At 39.3% G+C, this 23,333-nt stretch overlaps 1 protein-coding gene and 1 pseudogene across 18 annotated transcripts in view; both read right to left on the bottom strand.

Moving 5' to 3' along the window:
• Positions 1-2,409: 2,409 nt before the first annotated feature.
• The window catches only part of Synrg (synergin gamma), a 69,424-nt gene continuing 48,500 nt past the window's right edge, over positions 2,410-23,333 (bottom strand). For 7 of the 18 annotated variants that reach the window (XM_048787885.1, XM_015495336.2, XM_048787891.1 and 4 more), the window contains 8 exons: positions 21,441-22,034; positions 19,837-20,000; positions 18,510-18,563; positions 17,919-18,015; positions 15,690-15,838; positions 4,952-5,062; positions 4,578-4,613; positions 2,410-3,082 (listed from right to left, as the gene is read on the bottom strand). In XM_048787885.1, coding sequence (XP_048643842.1) covers positions 2,951-3,082; positions 4,578-4,613; positions 4,952-5,062; positions 15,690-15,838; positions 17,919-18,015; positions 18,510-18,563; positions 19,837-20,000; positions 21,441-22,034 — 1,337 coding nt within the window. In that variant the 3' untranslated portion in view covers positions 2,410-2,950. The remainder of the gene's footprint in view (positions 3,083-4,577; positions 4,614-4,951; positions 5,063-15,689; positions 15,839-17,918; positions 18,016-18,509; positions 18,564-19,836; positions 20,001-21,440; positions 22,035-23,333) is intronic. The other 11 variants (XM_048787886.1, XM_048787898.1, XM_048787897.1 and 8 more) reach the window with 6 other exon arrangements.
• On the bottom strand, positions 11,470-11,642 carry LOC125613047 (annotated as a pseudogene).

The following is a 23,333-nucleotide window of genomic DNA, read 5'->3' as shown; positions in this document are numbered from 1 at the left end:
CTCATCCTGCCCTGCATTCTAACATTTGCCAGAATGGTCTACAACAGACTATAATGCTCCCTTCTAAATGGCAAATATCTTTGAAAATGTCAGTTTATTAGCTGTTCACACAAAGTAACGTGGTTGACCTAGAAGGTATAAAGGGGAATTTTCATAGTGGTCCCAGTACAGAGCAAGCATTTCAAACGTATAGGTTATATAGCTCCTCATAATCTTTTTATAGCTTTAGGAACATGCTAATTAAATAGGAAAGTAGAACATATCTTTAAACAAATCAGACCAAAAAACAAAACACCCAAAGTGCCCACAATATGTGTATATATACAAAATATTCAAATAATTTAGAATATGCAACCCATATATAATGTTAACTAGTAACCATAGGAAAAACATGGAAACTGTCCTAGTATACCTTGTACTTTTTCTATCTCAAGCGTGTCCAGACAAAAATTAAATTACACAATAAGCCATAGAAATTTTAAAGCTAAAATGCAATGCCAAAAAGAAAAGTGCTTATTAATCACCATTCAAGCAGCGGGGTGAAGCTGCCCGACACAATACACAGTATGGAAATAAGTAACCTTGGTTACTGTTTCCAAGGACACTGGGCTCTTGGCTAACAGGAGCCGAGGTGAGGCTGAACGCAAAGATGAGTCATTTTAACAAACATGTACAAAGAAAAATCAGCCTGATGGTATTCCACACTTAGCGAATCCTTATTGGTGGCAGATAACTAAACACTTCAAGTATTAAAGCAGATATTAAAAGTAGTGAACACTTTTCATCACAAAAGGTTTTTGTTGACATCTACTGAATTTTCTTCTGGCACCTCCCAAAGAGTCACTGAACCTATCACACTTGATAAACACAGCTGTGATTATATGCAGGAATTTAATCTGATGCATTCTGGAGTCAATCTAGGAAGGGAAACCAATCTAGTGAACAGGTACTTTAAAAAATATCATTGACATAGGCCACTGTGTCCATACAGCCTTCTCCCCAAAGTACTTCAGCAATATAAATTCCATCAAACTGGGAAACATTCTTGCTAAGGTAGATTCTATTATGGAGTCTGCAAGACAGTTAAGCCTGCGTGTTATTTTAGTGCCATAATGAAAACTGTTGCAGTCCAGGATGAAGTGGGGCAGAGACCTCAGGAAGTCTGCTAAACACCAGCTCACCTGTCCCGTTACAAACACCACACTCACCTTGCAAAGGCAGAAGGCTCTAGGTGACAATTCAGACAGCCATCTCAGTTATAAATAGCTGGAGATGGCGTCATTCAGAGCAAATGAGAAAAACAGACTTATCTCATCAACACTTCTCTGTGCACCCTGTATACAGTAGGGTAAAGCAGAAGCCACATCAACAGCTGTTTAAAATGTTCTACGACTTTCTTAAAGAATATGTAAAAGGTGTAAGATGAAACAGCACAATTCCTCCAAGTTTTGTCCCAAAAAGAGAAAACAATTATGTAAAAACAGCAGATATCCAGACAAAAAAATGCAACCTTCCCAAAGTTTACAAATAAAAAACAAGCCTAGGTCAGAAAGCCTAAGTCATACAAAGTGAAACATACTAGATTCAAAATGTCTTCATGGAGCACAAAAGCAACAGAGAAATGTGTGTCCTAGATTGGTCCATTCTTCCTAGAAATAATAGCCTTTAACATTTGGCTCTGGGTCCTCTGATTTTATGCATTCGGTATAAGCGGCAAAGAAAATCTTACACCAGAGAACATGAGCCTCTTCCTTCTAAAATTTAGTGAGGTTGATGAACAGTTTCCTTCCATGCTTCTATGGCATGTATCTCTACCATAAATAGATACGTATCTTACTATCCTGCTCACTAGGCTGGGAGTTCCTCTCTCACCCTGAGTTAATTTTCAGATCTCTCACAGATATGCAGTGCTGGCCCCTATGCAGTCATCTTTGGAAATGTGGAGAGATGCCACTGCAGAGAGATTTTGTTTCAGCCTTTCCAGATCTTGTCTGGAAAAATAACTAGCCTTTTTGTGGGGCAAAAAATGGTTTTCAATGAAGGCTTCAAAGGGGAAGCATATTTATCCTGATGGGCCTCTGTCAGAAGTGGATGCTCCTCTCCACTGCAAAGGACTCAGGCATGTTTTGGGAAAGAGTTTTCTTGAAAGGTGACAAGGGTCAGAGGTTCAGTTGTGACAACAAAGATGGTACATCTGCCTTCACTGCCTGCTACTGTCCAATGGAGATGAGCAAAGTTTTTTTTCTTTAAGAACATAGAGGGCTGGAGATGTGGCTCAAGCGGTAGCGCGCTCGCCTGGCATGCGTGCGGCCCGGGTTCGATCCTCAGCACGACATACAAACAAAGATGTTGTGTCCGCCGAGAACTAAAAAATAAATATTAAAAAAAAAAAAAAAAAAAAAAAAAAAAAAGAACATAGAGTATCAGTTTAATCACAATTTCCAGTTTATTCATTACAGATATTTACAAACCAAGTGCAGAGAAATGCGTTCTACTTCACAGGACCACGTGTTCTAGATATAAAATAAGCACTGGCTTGAACAGTCCTGCCAATACGAGTATCACAATAATAAGTTATTTTTCTTCAAATGTTGAATTCTTCACAGTTTCAGTACTGCAGCAGCAAAACATTCTTTAAAGAAAACTGTGGTCCATATTTTCAAACATCTTTAAGAGAACTAGAAATAAGTGCGTGAACTTCTGTTGTCACATGTGGTTTAGGTAGGCAATTTTATCTCAAATCCAAGAGACTGGCAGTAGGAATCAGAGATCAAAGGTGGTGTATAGGAATGACGGGGAACTTCTATTGCGTTTTCTTTACCTCTTGGGGAATTCATAGATCCATGCAGGTGAACCTTGCAGTACTCATATTCTGTTTATTGACCCTGTCACCCTCAGAGGTGTGACAGAAAAAACACAAAAACAAAACAGTGCTTCCTAAAGGACCTTTTCAGAGCAAGTCAGGCAGGATGAGACCAGGAGGCTTTGGTTCAACACAGTTGATCCAGAAGTTTGCACAGCTGGCGTGATACTGGTGCCCTCCATAGGCCAGCTTGAAACTGTCTGTTTCTGAGTTGAACGCCTGCCGGAAACAGAGATGTGGGGCGAGTCAGGTGTTTTCTGCTCTCAAGTGCTTATTAGCAATCAACACATACACCTCACCAGGTGTCACAGAGGCTGAGGCCTGAATGGCACACACACAAAAGCTGAGTAAGTAGCTATGGGAATTCAAGTAACAAAGTTGTTTACTGCTAATTAAAGGTAGAAAAATTGTTACTATTCAACCTAGTTTCAGCAAAAGAAGGCCAAGTCTTTCCTAGAAAAGGCAGACAGAGGCTGTGGGGATTGGGGAGAGATCATGACACGGAACTAAAATTGCCAACGGCCACAGATAATTGCCATCCCTTATTGTGCTGAAGGATGCCCTCTAATTGTAACCCCTTAAAATTCTGTGGCTGATTACAGTCCATTTATGGCAGAAAAATTATAGGAGAGTTAGAAAAGAATCAACAACTCTTAGGTCTAATGCCAATAGGAACAGTCCCTCTTATTTGCAGTTCTGCATTCTGCAGTTTCCGTTATCCACAGTGAACTGTGGTTCCACAAAATGAACACCCATCCTCACTCTTTTGAGAGAGCGAAACCACATTCACCTGACTTATTATAGTGCATTGCTATAATTATTTTGTTATTGTAACTATTCTCTTACATTAAACTTTATCATAGGTATGTGCATATAGAAAAAAACATGGCATATGTTGGGCTCAGTACTATCTGAGGTTTCAGGTATCCCCTGGGTGTCTTGGAACATATTCCTTTAGAACAAGGGGAGACTACTGTAGTTAAAAAGTCCCAACAGGTATAGGGGTTATAAAAAATAATGAACTTCAGGGCTGGGGATGTGGCTCAAGCAGTAGCGCACTCGCCTGGCATGCATGTGGCCCGGGTTCGATCCTCAGCACCACATACAAACAAAGATGTTGTGTCCACCAAAAACTAAAAAATAAATATTAAAAATTCTCTCTCTCCCTCTCTCTCTCTCTCTCTCCCCCCCCCTTTCTCTCTCTCAAAAAAAAAATAATGAACTTCAAACTCACAAGACTTATTTCCAGATTAGTGATTTCTAAAGGTAGGTTACAGTCAACTGGGGAAAAGTAGTACCAACCTGGACCACTCCCTGTGATTAGTTTCCTAAAATGCTAAAAGTAAGTAAATAAAACTCTAAAACCCATGGATTTGTTTTTGTCTGTTAACAGTTAATTCCTGAAGCTCTCTGATCTTATTCTGTGTGTCATACAACTTCCAGTCTTCCAGAAGTTGCTCATTCTGTTACCCTGTTCACTGCAGAGAAAAATAGCTATAACACCAGAAGCCAATTATGAGACACAAGCATGCAAACAAGACAGCAGTGGTCCACACAGATATGTTAGTTGATTCAATCAAACATTATGGGAACAGAGATGACTCAGTAAAGGATCATGATTGGAACGGTCCAGGATGGCAACAGAATCGTCTGTTTGCCTTCCACACTCAAAATTAAGATGGACACGCTAAGATAATGTGTAACTGGTTCATACATTTTTAGGATGTTCTTCTGCAGGCTTCTCTTCTTTCTGAAATAATGTTGAAACCATAAGGTCAAAAAAAAACAAACCCCGAAACAGGGCTTCTTGCCTCCACATAAATCCTCATAGGAAACCTTTCCTCTTTTCCACCCCAGGGTGCAATGCAGACAGCATGCTTATTAGAAAGGGAAGGACCACATTTGCTCCTTCAACAGCACCCCTGACTGCCCTTGGAAAGAAAGGTATTCCCTACTACCTTGGCTTTCACGATTTTTTCAAATCCCCACCTGTAGTCACAAACCTTGCACTGAAGCATGCTAAATGATGCTGTCACCCAGGTCAAGTTAGGGAAGCACTCTGCCCTCTTTGGAAGGCATATGACTTACCCGGCTCCTAGAATCCACATTTAAGAGGCACACCCCACAAGCAAGTTCCTGAGCATTTTTAATCCCAGGTCGCAGCATACAAGAAGAAAAATCCAGGGAATTTTCATCTGGCTGTAAGTGACAAGACAAATGGGTAAGAGTCCAGCAATTTCAAATGTTGTTTGCTTCACTCCCTGATCATTCATCCTCTGGAGGTCTGGCAACAAATTAAGCCAAGTCTCTAATACCACCAATATCATCATAGTTTTTTTTTCCCCAAGCACTTGCCAAATACCTGCTATATTCTAGGTAGTAGGGATGCCACCATGAGTAAAAAAATGCTCCCTGTACTTTGAGGACTCATGGTCTACAGAGGGGTCAGGTGGGTATCAGGCAATTCAGGGTCATAATTATAGCCAGTGCTTACTCAGAGGCAAGCACTGAGGGAGGGGCACCTCGCTCAACCTCAGGAGAAGGAGCCTGAGGTCAGGCAAAGCTTCTTGGAACTTGGAATCATCTTGGCCGAGTACAGACGGATGTGTCAGGTGAGGTAGGGGAGCAAAGGGTATTAAATGTATGATAAGTGGCACAAGGCAAAGGCCTCTAAGCATGGATGTGGGCAAGAAGCTAGAGGGTGGGGGGTCATGCTTATTAAAGGCAGGAGGAAGTGAGGCTAGAACACAAAGGGCCTTCAAAGGGATGTAAGGAGCACTCTAACCAGATCACAGCAGGATCATGTATCATGGCCAGATCCTTCTCTCTGCATGGTAGGCAATGAGTTGGGGGTGGCCACCCTCAAGGTATAGCCTGTTAGAAGGCTGCTGTGGCAATCCAGGGGACATACTAAAGGTTAGAGCTATGGCAGCAACAGTGGGGAAGAGAAGAGAATGGACACATGGAAAAGCTTTGAAGGCAGTGGAATCAAGGACTGAGCAATCTGTTGGATGTGAGAGGAGGATCAGGCTTGGAAGTAGAGGGTGGGAGAAGAGTTCAGTTTGGTACAGCTGAGCTGAAGCTGGAGTTGCTGTGGGACAGCTAAGGTCAGGTGCTCTGTGTGCAGGTGGCTGGCTGGCTGGGCCTAGTCCTGAGAATGAGATTTGAAAAGTCAGCAGCTAGAGGTCAGTAGTCCAAGATCTGAAAGTCAAGCCTTGCTTGCACTAGGCATTATGCTTTTTTTTTTTTTTTCCTTTTGGTACCAGTGATTGAACTCAAGGGCACTTGACCACTGAGCCCCACCCCCAGCCCTATTTTGTATTTTATTTAGAAACAGGGTCTCACTGAGTTGCTAAGTGCCTCACCATTGCTGAGGCTGGCTTTGAACTTGCAATCCTCCTGTCTTAGCCTCCAGAGCCGCTGGGATTACAGGCATGTGCCCCACGCCCAGCTATTATGCTCAGTCTTTATAGGCCTTATCTAATGCACTCCTCCAAAATAAATCTATGAAATATGGAATATAATACAGTGTTTAAAAGGGCAAGGTCTCTATTTTGGAAAGTTGTCAATTTCTTTCCTTTTTTGGTACTCAGGATTGAACCCAGGGGCTCTTAACCCCTGAGCTGCCTCCCTAGCCATTCTTATTTTTTTGAGGCTGGCCTTGAATTTGAGTTCCTCTTGCCTTAGCCTCCTGACCCTTTGGGATTACAGGCATGCGCCACCACACCCAGTTAGAAGTGTTGGACTCTTAATGTGAAGAAGTTTGGTTCTTTTAAATATTTTTTTAGATGTTGATAGACCTTTATTTTATTCATTTATTTATATGAAGTACTGACAATCTAACCCTCACGCATGCTAGGCAAGTACTCTACCACTGAGCCACAACCCAAGTCCTGAAGAAGTTTTTAAAATATCTAAAGCAATTTATTTTCTGGCATTTTAGGCTAGATAATCCTTTGTTGCAGGGACTCTGCCCTGCCCGGTAGGGTGTTCAGCAGCATCCTTGGCTTCCTTAGAAGCAAAATCGTCCCATTCCCTGCCATCAAGAACTGATCTTCCAAAAAGAAAATAGCATGCATACAAACACTCACAATTTACTATAAACTTAACTGCCATAAAGGGTGTGCAGCAAATAGTTTACAAATAATAAAATATATAATCATCTTTATTGTAAATTCCATCAGTCAATTGATTCTCATGGAATGTTTTCTTTGATTTTGCCAACTCTTGGATTCATAGTCATTCTTTGGTTACTTTCACAAATGTGTAGTTTTGAAATAAATACTGGTTGATATCTTCATGTTAAAAAGACTAAGACAAAAGTGAAACAACAAAGACATTATCTCAGAACTTCACTCGTCTGTCAAAGACTGAGTAACTTCTTTGCTGAACATTGGGGAATATTTTCTCAACTTTGTTGTATTCACAATACAATCCCTATAGACACAGCACACTTAAATTTAATGCACGTTAATATTTTTTTTTCTTTTTTTGGTACAAGGATTGAACCCAGAGGTGCCTAACCCCTAAGCCATATCCCCAGCCATTTTTATTTGTTGAGACAGGGTCTTATGAAATTGCTTAGGGTCTTGCTAAATTGCTGAGGCTGGCCTTGAACTTGTGATCTTCCTGCCTCAGCCTCCCAAACCTCTGGGATTACAGGCATGCACCACCACACTGGGCTTCTCGGACACCATTTTAAATCTAAATAATCAGCAAAAAAATAAAGCAAGACCTGATATAAAGCATTTGCAGGTTTCTATGATACAAATACTCCCACTATGGCTGATTTCAAGCTTTTAAAAGTGATGTCAATGAACAAGGAATTGGGAAGAGATGTACAATCATATCATTACCTAGTATCTGCATCATGTTATACAATATTCTATGGTGACTAACTGTCTTGGTTTGTGGAAGACTGTTCTGGTTTTAGCACTGAAGAAATTCCTTAGTCCTGAGCAAACAGAGACAGTTGGTTGTCCTATGACGAACACAAATAACTCACAAAGCTAGATAATGGTAAGATATAATAAAAGAACTAGAGAGTCTTGAGTATTTGTCCTTTTTTTTTTTTTTTTAGTATTTTTTAACCTCTGTTCCTACTTTTTAACTGCAAATTTATATAATTTCAATAATGGCTGTGTTTAACAAACCGACTTTAAAAATTCCTGAAAATTTAACAATCAGTTCTTATAAGCTGGGAAGAGTTGGCTCCAACACACCACTGCAATGGGAGGAAACTCTCTATAGGAGGTGGTGAGATTATTAGTAGCGTATAAATGGCAGTGGCCTTGAGAACTGATCAAGGGCAGCAAACTGCAGTGGTGGGAGTCCCTGTACCAGCAGTGGGTCAAGCTGGCTGTGAGAAGGAAAATGGCTGCACATATCTGGGCTGGCTGTCTGATGAGCCTGACTGAAGGGAGGGAGTCAGGCACACAGGGATTAGCAGATGGGAAAGGAAGTGAAGACAGACAGGAGTTGAAAGGAACAAAGTAAATGGTCCAGGCAGTGTCCTGTCCTAAGAACCAAGAACAAGGGCAGTGCAGGTGGAGTATGGGGAGAGTGGAGGCTTGCCAGCTTGGCTGGGCTCAGAAAGTCAGCTGTCTGAACTGAGGACTGCAGACACACTGCAGTCTGACATGGGAACACAGTCCCCAGGGATCATGCACGCAGGTGAAGCCAGTAAGTGGACACAAGGGCCCTAAGTCCAAATAGTCAAGGACCTGGGAACCTGGCACGGTGTTGGTTTATCCTCATGGACACTGAGGTGATCCGGGATGATGGCAAACTCCTACCAAAGTAGTAGGTACATTTTCTGAAGTTACTCTAGGTTGAACCACAGAGAGTTACCAGACTCTTTTTGAACAACAAAGGAAAGCTGTATTATATACTTTTAGTTTTCTTCCCTAGAGAAAAAAAAAAGCAGCTTCTTCCTAGAAAAAATGTGTGAACTACGTATCATATTTCTCCATCCCTTTCTATTCTGAAATAACAAAGTATTAAGTAGTTTCACAAATTGTTCTTAAACTCCAGGTAGGGCAGGAAAAATGTGTGTGTGTGTGTGTGGTATTTCAATTATATACAGAGGATTCTGCAATAAACTCACATGGCCTTAGCCAAGTCAGAGGATAAATTTTCTTTTCTCCCTTTCCTTTTTTAGTGTAATCATGGGCACTTTGGTCAAATGTCGAGCAACTGGTACTGTTACTTGTTTGTTCTCCAGTTCTATCATCTGCAAATAATAATAATTTCACTTGCGCTAGCTTACTTCCTTAGTCGGTGTTGAGACTCTCAGAGATATTGAAAAATGTACTTTGAAGGATTCGATTCCCAGCACCACACCAAAAACATGCAACCAAACAACATCAGACCAAAAAATAAAACTGCTCTGGAAAGTAAAAAATAGTCTAAATGATTATCACAATCATTCACTTTGATAAACTAAAGCTTTCCAAAGAAGTTAAAAATACATTACCATCTCCATCATCTACATTACAGACATTCATCATCTTACTGAATCAGGACTATTTGAGAAATAATTAGAATCTGGGAAAACTGTGAATTTGAAATCAAATTAATAAAAGCCCTTTAATATCTGTTTACTGAGGGCATTAGAAAAGTGGAGGAAAAGGTCATACTGTAATCTCCAATGAAAATCATAAGGCTCTGCATAAATTACCCTGTGATCAAATTAATCTTTCAAATGACAAAATTAACCTTCCTAAATACACCTCTATAAGCAGGGGATTATTGTAGTGTATGTAGCAGTTTGACACCAATCAGTAGCTGAAGTTATGCTTTCAACAGCCCACCATGATTATTTACGTTAATTAGAAGATGTTTCATGTATTTAGCAAGGATTTTTTAAAAACATATTATATATGACCTGCTTATACTGACAAGTCCCAGAGTTAGACTGAGATACACAGTATTGAATCCTTAGCTAGTAATGACCTGCTAAAATGGTGTCATTATTAAGGAAGAAGAGTTTGGTGGTAATTAGTATTCCTTACCAATATTCTCAGTCTCCTTTTCTGGAAAAGTGATACCCTGATCTTCTCTGTTTCCTTGAAATTAGTCATGGCCATGTAACTTGCCATGGTCAACAGACCATAAGTCACATGTATCACCTCTGAAAGGATGCCTGTAAGACCAATGTGCTATTTGTCAGGTTAGGTCCTAGACCCTTCCTCTATTTCACATGGTGGAGGTTCTGTCTACCTGGGTCTCTGAGTGAGAAGAACATGGCATAGAGCCCCCTCGAACTTGAGATGAACACACAGCATGAGCAAGAAAAAAAAGTGTGGTAGTAGTATATTGCTAAGATTGGCAAGGGGGTGTTTGTTACTGCAGCATAACCTGGTCTAAGTTGACAGATATGAAGAATGATCTACACACGTTTCAAAAGCAATTCTAGACTTTTGGATATTGGTTTCATTACAAGGTTTTGTGTAATACTCTCCTAGTCTTCTGTGACAAACTAGTGCAAATTTAAAGGCTTAAGACATAAATTTACCCTCTTACAGTTCTGGAGGTCAAAGTCTAAGATGGCTTGGAAGAGCTGCCTTCCTTCTGGAAGTTTTAGGGAAGAATCTCTTTCTTTGCCTTTTCTAGCTTCTAGAAACTGCCTGTGCATTCTTTGGCTCCAGGTCCCATCTCCAAAACCAGTAGGGATAACACCTGCCAATTTCTCTCTGCTTTTGTTGTTACATGACTTTTTCCTTCCTCTTACTCTCCTACCTTCCTCCTATAAAGATGCTTGGAATGACACTAGGCCCAACCAGATAATCCAGGATCATTTCCCCACCTGAAGCTACTTAACTTATCGCCATCTGCAAAGTTACTATTTCTAGTAACATCTTCACAGGTATCAGGGATGGGGGCATTTTTGTGGGGCCATTTTTCTGTCTACCACTGCCACCTACTGTCAGCTGAGGATTGCCATACAGAGACATGGTAAAGATGTTTTCTCTAAAACACTGCACATACTGGCAAGAGAAAAAAATTCGATCATTAAACTGTTCTCTTGATATGCCACAGCAATCGGAAATGAATCTGAAATTCACTGCTTAGTTTACACTGAAAGGCATTGTCAAACAAACAGCCTGTATCATACTCACGATAGCAGTGAGATCAAAGAGGCTGAGTGATTTCTAGTTGACTACAGGTCTGAGGAAAACAGTTCTTTCTCTTCTTGTAGATTTTATATGGCAAAATTGATTGGTTTTGTTTTCCAGGACTGAAGTTTTTTTGTTCCAAACCTACTGAACTTCAACCCACACCCATGAGATAAAAGCTTAGGTAACTTTTTTCTTTTGTATCAGTTCCTTCTTGGTCTGGGTGCTCAGAGGGGAAAATGCTTCTACCAAGGGGGAGTCTTAGTTCACGGGCAGAGGAAATATTTAAGGGAAGCAGGGGTTGGGGGAGGGGTACAAGCACCTTTTTGTCTCATCAACATCCAGTTTAAATACCAAGGAGTCCCAATTTGAAATTTAAGACTCTGTACCCCGCTTTCCTTAGCCAAGAATCCCTACCTACTGTGAAGCACACTATACCTGGGACTTTTTTCCATTTCTTTTTTTTAAATTTTTTTGATGTTCCCTTGAAGGGGTTGCACCATTTCTGCAGGTACTATGATATTAGATGGATGTGTGGAGCTGGGTCCTTCCTACTCCATCTCCCTCCTCCAAAAATCCATTTAACATTTTGTTCTTGGACAGAGGACATATCATATATTAAACTGTAATAAATAGATACTACGCTTGATCTTAGAAGCAACCTAGGGGACTTTTTCAGTGGAAGAAAACAGTGCAGTGAAGATTTTTTTTTTTTTTTTTGCACTGGGGAATTGAATCCTGTTTATGCTAAACACATGCTCTACCACTGAGCTCCACCCTGGCCCCGCTGCAGCTGTCTTTCAAAGGGAACAGTCCCATGTAATCTTCACAGCAGAAACAAGTCTACTTCAGCATCTTGCAAGCTAGAAATAACATAGCAGGAAGAAATAATTTCAAAACGATGTGGATTCAAATCTCAGATTTGTCAGTTTCAGTCAGGTTTTATCTTCTCTGAGCCCTAATTTCTTCACCTGTAAAAATAGGGTTTAGGGGGGGCAGGGGATATAGCTCAGTTGGCAAAGTGCTTGCCTTGCATGCACAAGGCCCTGAATTCAATCCCCAGCACCACACACACACACACACACACACAATAAGGGTTTATGCTAATGACCTTTAGGGTTGTTACCAGGATTAAATGTGAATGGATGTAAAGATCATAGCACAATACCCAGCAGGTCTAGGTACAGAACAAATGGCAACTCTTTGCTGCTAGCAGTATTAAATTCAAAGCACCTCACCATGGCAGTGTGGTCCATGAGGAGCTTATTTACCTAAAATGAAGAAATGGTATAAAGAGCAAAAAGTTTCCTATACAACCTCCATGAGGATGCTGTAAGAAACTACTGAATGAAACCTATTATTTTATTAATTGAAAGGGTATTTTTTGAAGATAATGTTGGTTACATTAGTTTTCTTTTGTTGCTGTTGTTTCTGGAAGTTTTCTCCTAATGAGAATTCACAAAAAAAATTACTTTCTGATATTAGTGCCAGCAGTAATTATGCGGCTTCTGAGTATTAAGTTATGAACGCAGTGAATCATGGAACTGGCCATGTCTTATAAAATCCTAGAACACATAACGTTACTGTACAGCTCACCAATAATAAATACAAACACTTTAAGCACATATTTTTGTACAATTAACTTCATTCTTGGCTTTATCTTCCCTATTTGTTTTCCTTTTGTTTCATTTTTCCTTTTCATTTCCTTTATCCATTTACTAAAACAAAAAAGTCCCATCAAACATTGTATCAGAATACCAATAAAGAAATAAAAGACACAATCCTGTTTTTAAGGAATTGACAAGCTAGGGGGCAAATGACAAGAAAACACACAATTATCAATAAGCACAGTAAATGCTATGAGAATTGAGAGAAATGTGCTAAGGACACACACAGGAAAAGCTCTTGGAACACCTTTTGGGGAAAGGCAGCCAAACAGTGAGGCAAATGCAGTCCAACGACAGAAAGATCTTCACTGGGCTAAGAAATCTGAACTTGATCCTGAAGACCATGGCGAGCTCACAACAGGATTTTAAATTGGATTTAAATGGCATGATCAGATCTGCATCTTGGAAAGAATAGTCTAGTAATGGTATAGAGAAGAGATTGAAATGGAATTTAAAAATGGAATCATCACTCTAACTATAAGGTCAGAAGTTCAGTAGTGACAAGGGCCTGAATGATTTAATACTTAAAAAAAGATTTTCCACTTTCATTATATTTTCCAGCTCTTGTTAATTTGTAGGAACACTATGATTTTTAAATTTATTTTTATGGTACTGGGGGGTTGAACCACTGAGCTATATCACTAGCCCTTTTTATTTCTTGAGATAGTCTCATTAAGTTGCCCAGGCTGGCCTTGAACTTGTGATCCTCCTGCCTCAGCTCCCCAGTTAGGTGGGATGGCAAGAGTGTACCACAAAGCCCAGCTGGAATGCTGTGAGTTTTTGTTAACTTATACATTTAACCTCTAGAAGAATTCCATATTACCAAATGAACATACTTTCATATCTTCTTTCCAAATGTTTGCATTCCATTTCTTACTGTATTATCTAGGAGAGTTATCTATTTTTTTTAAATACCCAAGTTGTACAATTTTAGGTTATAAATTGAAAAATCATTCTAAAGAACAAAATAGAGATTTTGGAAACTATGTAAACTCTTTAATAACTTAATATTGTAATCCAGAAGCAACATAACAATGGTGAGAAGATTTGCTATTTAATACATGTTGTTGGGACAACTGGGTTCTTAGTTCAAAGCAGTAAGAATTGCTTCCTACCACAGCTGCAAGCTGCAATCCTTTTCAGATGGGTCACAAAGTTAAATATAAAAAAAAGAAAAAAAATAGCATATTTATTCCAGCTGTAGAAGGAAGATAACTTTCTAACTATTGTGAAATAAAGAATATCCTAAGAGACAAACTGAATAAGTATGAATACATAAGCATAAAATACTTTTGCACAATGAAATTAAAAAGGTGACAGTAATAAAGGAGGAAAAAAACTGATAAAAGTTTACTAGCCTATATATATGTATATAAATCTATCACAAATATGAAATGTGTAAGGTCAATAACCAATATATTTTCTCAGTTTATACATGATGGAAATAAAAACAGCAAATTATTATTTTGCAAAGCCTCTTACGAAATTAAATGCTATCTGGAAAATCATCTAAAAAAATGCAACAGCAGCTATAAATGCTGCATGCATATACACATGCAGCCCCACACTCTGGCCTCTTAAATGCACTTCGAGGAACTTTATCACAAAAAAAAACTAATCATTTGTTTATTTGGAACAGAACTACTCATAACAGGAAAAAATGAAAATAACTCAAGAATCTAAGAAAGGTAATAAACTATAAGACAGCAACATGACATTTATCATATAGCTTTTTAGAAGGACACATATGAGGACATAAATAATTAGAAGTGCAAAGGGAGGAATTCAAACCAATGCTTTTTTGCAAAATTTGAATATATGTATGTGATTTAAGAAGGATGTAGATAGAGGAAATGTCCTCTACCCCCTTTTAAATTTTTCCTAATTAGTTATACATGACAACAGAATGCATTTCATTTCATTGTACACAAATGGAGCACAATTTTTCATTTCTCTGGTTGTACGCAATGTAGAGTTGCACTATTTGTGCAAACATACATATGGCTAGGGTAATGATGTCCTTCTCATTTTACCACCTTTCCTACCTCCATACCCCCCCTTCCTTCCCCTCCCTCCCCTTTGCCCAATCCAAAGTTCCTCCATTCTTCCCATACCCCCTCCCCCATTATGGATCAGCATCCACTTATCAGAACATTTCAGCCTTTGTTTTTTTGGGATTGGCTTACTTTGCTTAGCACAATATTTTCAAACTCCACCCATTTACCTACAAATGCCATAATTTTATTCATTTTTAATGCTGAGTAATATTCCACTGTGTATATATACCACAGCTTCTTTATCCATTCATCTAATTGAAGGGCATCTAGGTTGGTTCCACTGTTTAGCTATTGTGAATTGAGCTGCAATGAACATTGGTGTGACTACATCACTGTAGTATGCTGATTTTAAGTCCTTTGGGTATAAACCAAGGAGTGAGATAGCTGGGTCAAATGATGGTTCTATTCCAAGTTTTCTAAGTAATTTCCATACTGCTTTCCAGAGTGGTTACACCATTTTGCTGTGCCACCAGCAATGTATGAGTGTATCTTTTCCCCATATCCTCGCCAACACTTACTATTGCTTGTATTCTTTTTTTTTTTTAGTTGTATATGGACACAATACCTTTATTTATTTATTTTATTTTTATTTTTATTTGGTGCCAGGAATCGAACCCAGTCCCTCACACATGCTAGGCAAGCACTCTACCACTTAGCCATAGCCCAGGCCCTGTTGCTTGTATTCTTGATAACTGCCATTCTGACTGGAGTGAGATGAAATCTTACAGTAGTTTTGATTTGCATTTCTCTAATTACTAGATGTCCTTTACTCTCATTTTATCTAGGTACAGTGGGCTCTGAAGCTATCCCAAAGTCCACCCAGCACCACTCAACTGCCCACACAAACATTCTTTCCTCCTTTAACATGAGGGATCCAGTGGGCACCTTCATCCTCCTGTAAGTGCCAGCATAGGAATATATTTGCTGCTGTGCAACATAGGTTTCTGGAAAGAAAAGCAACTACTGAATTGTTCACCAGGCTTACTGTGAGTGTGGCGAGGGACATGAAGCCCATGAGGTTATTCCATACTTTATCAATGTCCTTCAGCAACTGCTGCAGTTTCTCACTGCACACCGCAGTGGCTTTTATTCCCAGCTCCACACGCTTGGTTACTCTGTACACTTCAACAACACCTGACCGGCAAGAGAAGAGAGAGTTAAGAGTTGCAAGTGCAGAAAAAGACATGAGCAAGATAGGGCAGCACTGCTACTTGCTGGCACACTGGCTGGAATTAAGGAATGTATCTAGACAGAGGGGAGCCTACTATTCTTAGGGACCAATCTACCTCTCAATGCTGCAGGACAGTTTACTGGTAAAAACAGACACTCTAGGGTGACACTGCTTGGGTTCGTCTTTATTCTGTCCTTTACTAGGCATGTAACCTTGAGCAAGTCACATAAACTGCTTTCTGCCTCAGTTTCCTCATCTGTAAAGTTGGGATAATAATGATACCTCTTCCAAGGATGGTTGAAAGGATGAAATGAGTTAATGTTCTAAACTAAGGCCTAGAATAGTGCCTGGAGAACAACACGCATTAGGCAAGTTATTAGCTTTTTTTTTCCCCTTCCAGGTTTATGAGTTTCTGTTTGAATCTAGGAAATCCCATTAAATTGACTGAAAATAGGAATAATAAAAGTTTAAAAGAATCTAAATGTTAATATCATCATAGAGTAATTAAAGAAATATCTCACCCCTCTGAATCCTCAAGGATTTACAAACTCACTGGCTTCACGTATCTTTTATACACTTAATAGATGCAGAATGGTTCTTTTCCTTCTAACCCTGCATTGGGCTGAAATCTTCAAGTAAGGATGAGAGGTACCAAATACCTCCACATTCTAAAGACAGCTACCAGGAATACCTGGACTCCTACAACGTGACAGTCACTAGATAGATTATCCCAGCCTCTAAGTGAATGCTGGAGAATCCGGGGTGGGGGGAGGGCACAGCCTTGTGTACAGCACTATGGCTTTTCCTCTTCTTTCCCCAAGGGAAAGGGAGAAATTATGTCTATCCTAAAAAGTGAGTGGGCTTTTAAGAGAATCTTCCACTACTAGAGGGAAAGACAGGTACCCCGTTTCCTGGTGGATATCTGCTAATGCAGTAGAATTGTGTCTATCTGAACAGGAAAAAGGGAACTAGAGTGAGGTGTCAAGAGTCTGGCAGAGACTCCAGCCCTTCACTATCTACTTGTCCAGCAAATCCTTTGAGTGACTTCCATGTGTCGGGTACTAGATGAGGTGTTGGGGGCACAGCAGTGAACAAAACATACCCAAATCCCTGCCTTCATGGAGGTTCATCCTAGCAAAGGGAGACAGACAGTAAAACAAGGATAAGTAAAATATATAAGATATTAAAGGTGTCAGGATTAGGTTCGATCCCCAGCACCACAGGGGGAAAAGATGGATAAGGCTAAGGAGAAAACCAAGCAGAGAGGGGCACAGGGAAAGGAGTGCTAGGGGCAGGAGAAGAGATACCATTTTGAGAAAGAATACAGAGAAACCTCAGTGAGAAGGTGACATTTAAGTGAAGATTTGAAAATGATTATTAGGCTAGTACATGTGGCCCTGGCCACAGATCAGGTATGAACTTGGGGAGGGGAGGAACACTGAACTGGACAGAGACTGAGGTTTCAAGTTGGGTTGGAATGTTTCATAGTTGAAAATGACCAGGAAGTTAAGGAAATTTGTTTATGCCATTAAGGGGTAAGAAGGAAGAACCTATTGAGTATAGTAAGGAACTAATAAGAAATATATTTTTTCAATATGGGAGATTGAACCAGGGGGTGCTTTACCCTTGAGCTACTCCCCCAGTTTTATTTTGAGACAGATTCTCACTAAGTTGCCCAGCTGGAGCCTTGAACTTGTGATCCTCCTGCCTTAGCCTCCCAAGTTCCTGGGATTATAGGCATGCACCAATGCGCCTGGCTAATAATTTCACTTTAATGCCTCATTAATACAAACTCTTGGATAAACTAGTTAAGTAGGTATAATTTATATTGCTTTTATATATATATAAAACAAAGACTTAAAACTTGGCCCTAGAGTCAAAGTTACTGCCTATGAATTAAGTGTCTTATATTCAAATGCAGATGCCACTTAGTGAAGTTGTATATGGCTTGAGAGATCCAGCTTCAAAATACTTAACATAAGCAAAAACCGATAATAATGCATTGTCATGATTTCAAATAAGTAAAATACAAAACGAAGATACCTAGTAAATATTCCATGCCTTGAGCTGACTGAATAACTTCTGTGCAAACAGCACTACTACTAATTCCATTTAAGGTGTCATTTGCCTTCTTAATGACCTACAAGAAATGAAATCACATTACATTATGTAACCAAAAAAGGTCACTGCAAAACAAATTTATTATTAGTAGAAAACCCAACCAGGAAGTGTGAAAAACCATGACTGACTGGCATATTATACACTGAAACAAATCTGAGAATTTAAGTTTAATCTTAAAGAAACCATCCTCCGTTACATTGGCAGAAAAAAGATTGAGGTTCTTTAGTTTAAATCTTATTTTGATTTAGGCAGAGGTAATGATATCACTTTGTTATTTCTCAAACATAGTGACAGTCAAAGAGACAGCTGACAGGTGAGCCAGCGTTTTTAATAATTTTTGCCATATGAACATGAAAGAAGTCTTCCTTATGACCTATGACTTTCACAATCTAAGGGCCATAGGAGTAAGGCTCCCCTTAAGTTTTCCTCTGTTGGTTCAAAGGAACCAAGAGGAAGGCAAAATGATACAAAGGAACACTTATGTTTGTTTGAACACAAAGGTGACATACTCACATCCAGGGCACTCCCTAGGCATCTCTGCCATTCATACGCGTATCTCTCATTTTCCTGTGAATTTTGGTAGAAAGAACTAGGTTATAAGGCAAGCCTAGGATCCTGTAATTAATAACTTCTGTCAAAAAAAAGAGCTTTTAAGACTTTTTATAAAAATCATTTTTGTAAAAGCAGTTTACCCGTGTGTGTGTGTATTTGTTTTTTTTTTTATTCTAGTCCTGGTGATTGAACCAGAGTGTTCTACAACTGAGCTATGTTCTCAGCCCTTTTTATTTATTTATTTTTAACTTTTTAAAAATATTTATTTTGGGGCTAGGGATATGGCTCAAGTAGTGGTGCGCTTACCTGGCATGCGTGAGGCACTGGGTTCGATTCTCAGCACCACATAAAAATAAAATATTGTGGCAACCTAAAGCTAAAAAATAAATATTTAAAAAATATTTATTTCTTTTAGTTGTACACAATATCTTTGTTTTTATTTATTTATTTTTATGTGCTGCTGAGGATCGAACCCAGTGCCTCACGTGTGCTAGGCAAGTGCTCCACCACTGAACCACAACCCCAGGCCCTGAAGCAAATTTCTGAGGCTGGCCTTGAATATGTCAACCTTCTGCCTCAGCCTCCCCAGTTGCTGGTATACAGACATGTGCCACTGCATCTAACAATAATTATTTTAAATTATTAATAAATGTAACTTCCGAGCACATGACTTGTGAATCTGAGGTAAATGTTTAATAGCAGCTTCCCTCTACAAATGCTGCCTCATTTGTTTTAGTAACAGTGTAGGCCTTTTTCAAAGGTACTCACCTTGGAGGTTTCTAGTGTGAGAGTTCATGTCAAATCACTGACTTCCACTTCAGTCACAGTGCTGTGTGAGAGTGTGTGTGTGTGTGTGTGTGTGTGTAGCAAAGAGAGTTAAGTGTGTTGGTCATAGGAGGAAGACAGCATGAGACTAAGAAGCAGTAAACAGAAGACTCAGAATATTTCCCTTCTCTCCTCTATTTTGACATTTTAAAATTCAGTAGGATGATATATAACTATGAACTCAAAATTTAAGTCCCAAGAATTTCCCTCCTTGTAAAGTCCCCCAAATAATTTCAGTTTTAGGGTCTCTGACTATTTCCAGTGGATGCTACATGTAGGAGGTATTTCATCCAGGCAGGGCCATGTTCCAGTGTCTCACTTTAATTATGTATTTTATGTGTGGTGCCTTGTGTCTTTCTCCCCCTCATATTCCTAGGTGAAAGCTGAAAGGACTCTTTTCCTGGAGTTCTTAGGGCTCAGCTACTCTTTTATTTGTTCCTCTGCAGAAAACTACCCCACTCACCTCCACCTCTCCGGTCAGGTCTTTGTACTTATCACGAATAACAGGCAGAGCAGGCTTCTCACTCAGAGTATTGGAACGGTCTCTGAAAGGTTGCTCCAGGGCTGGAGAAGGAGAGGACCGGCTTATTTCTTTATCACCAAGGCTCAAGCTCCTCTTGTGTGATCCTGGGAGAAGTGGATGGTACAGTTGGACCTTTTGATTACTCAGTTTAGCTCAAGCAGAGGCTCCTGCCTGTTGACAGGACTCTCCTTTTCAGATGGTTATGTCATGAGGCATTTAGAAAAACAATCTCATTTATTCTTTCTAGAAAGCTACTTGTCAGATCCCTTTTACTGTTTTTTCTTGCTTGGTTTCCCTGCACTGGTTTTCTTCCTTACTCTGATCTATTGTAGCTCTTCTATAACTCTAAGTGCAGAATCATCAGAGTCTAGAGGACAGCAGTGCATTTCTAAATATCAGTGCACATGAGCTGTGCTGCTTTTCCACTTACTGGTCATGGATTTGTACCTGAGCTCCTACATGCTCTCTCAATCCCTGAAGTCAAAGATCTCATTAGGATGGGATTAAAGCAGAAGAGGCAAATTTGAATGTCATCTGAAACAGGCAAGCAGTGTGAGGCAGAAAGTGGGGGGACAATCACAAATTGGGAGAATGAACCCCACTTATGGGGGGTAATGCTAATCACCTACGGCTGATTGTCAAGACATGGGAATGCAGGCCTAGTTTTGCCAGATAATATGACTTTTCAAGAAAAGCTAGAAATAGAGATTGTGAAATCTCATAATTTTTAAATATTGGCAATTGCTTCCTACTTTATGGATCAACCAAAACAGATCTGCAAATTAAAGGCAGATCCACAGCCACCATACTGAAGTTTCTGGGTTAAAAGACACTGTAGCCAGGGAACAAGAGCAAAGCTAACTTGTCCACAAGTGAAGCAAATCCATTTCTCTAGCTATTTTAAACAGCATACCACTTCAGGGGCTGAGACTGTGGCTCAGTGGTAGAGTGCTCGCCTGGCGTGTGTGAGGCACTGGGTTTGATTCTCAGCACCGTATATAATAAAATAAAAGTCTATCAACAACTTAAAATATATATATATATTTTAATTAAAGAAAAAAACCCCAGCATACCACTTCATTAATGAACAACAGATACTTGTGTTTCATACAAAAGTGGTTAAAATATTCTAACAATAATGTCAATTCAGTTTCAGGGAAAACTTTATTAGAGCTATCATAATTGACCCTGATGTCAAAAGTTGGAAAATCTATTTCTTGCTAAACCCAAAACTTTCTTTTTCTTTTCTCTCTTTTTTTTAAAAATTATTTTTTGATATGGGGGATTGAACCCAGGGGTACTTAACCACTAAGCTACATCCCCAGCCCTTTCTTTATTTTTTGTTTTTAGACAGGGTCTCACTAGGTTGCTTAAGGGCCTTACTAGTTGCTAAGTCTGATCTCGAACTTGGGATCTTCCTGCCTCAGGAGGGATTATAGGTGTGCTCGACCACACCTGGTAGAACACTTTTTTCTAAGAAAGGTTATCTAAACATCTCAGTGGAATAAACCCACAATAATAAAATCTACCTTGAAGTTACTTACCTTGAACAGAAAGGTCAAAGGTTGCCAGCTCACTTTTGATCATTTCTTCACTGGATTTCATTTTGCTTTGCGAATTGGCTACTAAAAAGTCAAATTTGCTGATTTTGGGCTTTTCACTTTGAAACTCTCCAAAGTCATCTGAACATTCTTTGGGGGTTTCATGAGAGGTGCCACTGGAAGCTGGGCTTGAACATGTGGCCTCTTGGCTCTGTTCAGCTATAGATAGGTCTTGTCTTATAAAATTTTTATAGTCCCCACTTTCGTATTCCTTTTGCTCACTGGTCTGGGGAATCATGTCTTTAAAACTGGCAAAAGCTGGGAAGGTAGTTTCTGGAAGAGCATCTTCACTTGCAAAAGTCGTTACTTTGGAGAGAGAGGTCATGGTGATGTTTTCAGAACTGCCAAATGATGTCTCTTTCTTTTGAAGAATTGAGGCAGCTGAGGAGGATCCACTTCCTGCTGAGAGGACAAATGGAGAGAGTTTTCTGCCCTGAGATGCATCATCCCTGTCTGACCAGTCATAGCTTGTAAGGGTGCTCATTGTAAAAGTGCTACTGTAGCTCCCAAAAGCAGCATATTTTAAGTCCTCTATATCTGAAAGGGAAATAAGACCCCACAATTAGAGGCAAACTCACAATTTGGGCAAAATGCCCTGAACTCTGCAGAAGCAAAATGCCTAGCACATTTGACTAGTTTTCTACTATGTTGAAGAATAACTAAATTTAGAGCTTCTACTAAAGGAGTTGGGCTGTAATATCTGATCTGATCTTATAAAAAAAAAACCTGCAATAGTTTTGAGTTGGTATTTACATTTAGTTTAAAGGGATCACTTTGTCTGGCTATAAAAATTACTAAAAATGATGAGAGGTTCATCTATCAGGGTAACATACTGTTGAATATAAGATTAAAGTAATTTAATACATTGTCTATTTCCTTATAAACTTTAAAATGTATAACATATTCCCTGCTTCCTCTGGACTTTGTTGGAAAATATTCCCCGAAGACATGGTCATATAAAATGTACATGGCAAACTGGTTAAAAGTTAACAGTTTCTCAAAACGAAAGTGAAAGTAGTGTCACCTCACTTTAATAAATTAGGAATTTCTGTCTCAGGTAAGGCCAAATATGAGATTTGAATTAAGCAATTACTTACCTAATTGTTATTTTGGTCAATGTGGACGTCATATTGCTGTGGTAGATTATGAGAAAAGAAAAATCAATCTAATCTACTTTGGCCCTTAAAAAATGGAATCAAAGGTCTGGGGTTCTATTGGGCTCCCATGTCAGCTTTAATTATGTAGCTACTCCCCCCATCCCTCCAACCATTGAAAAAAAATAGAAAAAAGAAAAAAAATGATTTGGGGCATTAAGACTTATTATATGAAACATTCTTAATATGTGTTTAAATAATTTAAGAGGAGCATAAGTAACAGAAAGAATGTAGGATTTTTTTTTTAATTTAGAGAGACCTGAGTTCAACTCTGTCACCTACTTACTTGTGGGTCACTAAGCAAATCACTTCACATTTCTGAATCTTGGTTTGCTGATCTTTCAAATTAGGAGAAAACCATGTACTTGGACAGACTGTGTCCAGGATGACCAACTGTGATAATGTGTGTGGAAGGCCAGCGCAGGGCCTGGCGAGCAATACATAACAGCTAGTGGTTGTTCAGCATAGCTGCCACCACTCAATTTGGCATTTAGTTACTAGTTTATGGCCTAAGATGAAATTATTTCAAACTAAAAAATAAAAGTCAATTTATCATGTTAGGGAAAATTTCTTGCTGTTTCAAAAAGCACAATCAGCTGAGGCTGAACATGGCTGGTGTGGAAAAGCCACTTTCACAGCCGTGCTGTCCAATCTGTCAGGCTGAGCAGTGCTGGGTTTCATT

Source organism: Marmota marmota, unplaced genomic scaffold (genome assembly GCF_001458135.2).
Source record: "Marmota marmota marmota unplaced genomic scaffold, marMar, whole genome shotgun sequence".
In the NCBI taxonomy this organism is placed as follows: Eukaryota; Metazoa; Chordata; class Mammalia; order Rodentia; family Sciuridae; genus Marmota; species Marmota marmota.
The sequence above is the reverse complement of the archived record's forward strand: the minus strand, read 5'-3'. Positions and strand labels throughout refer to the sequence as shown.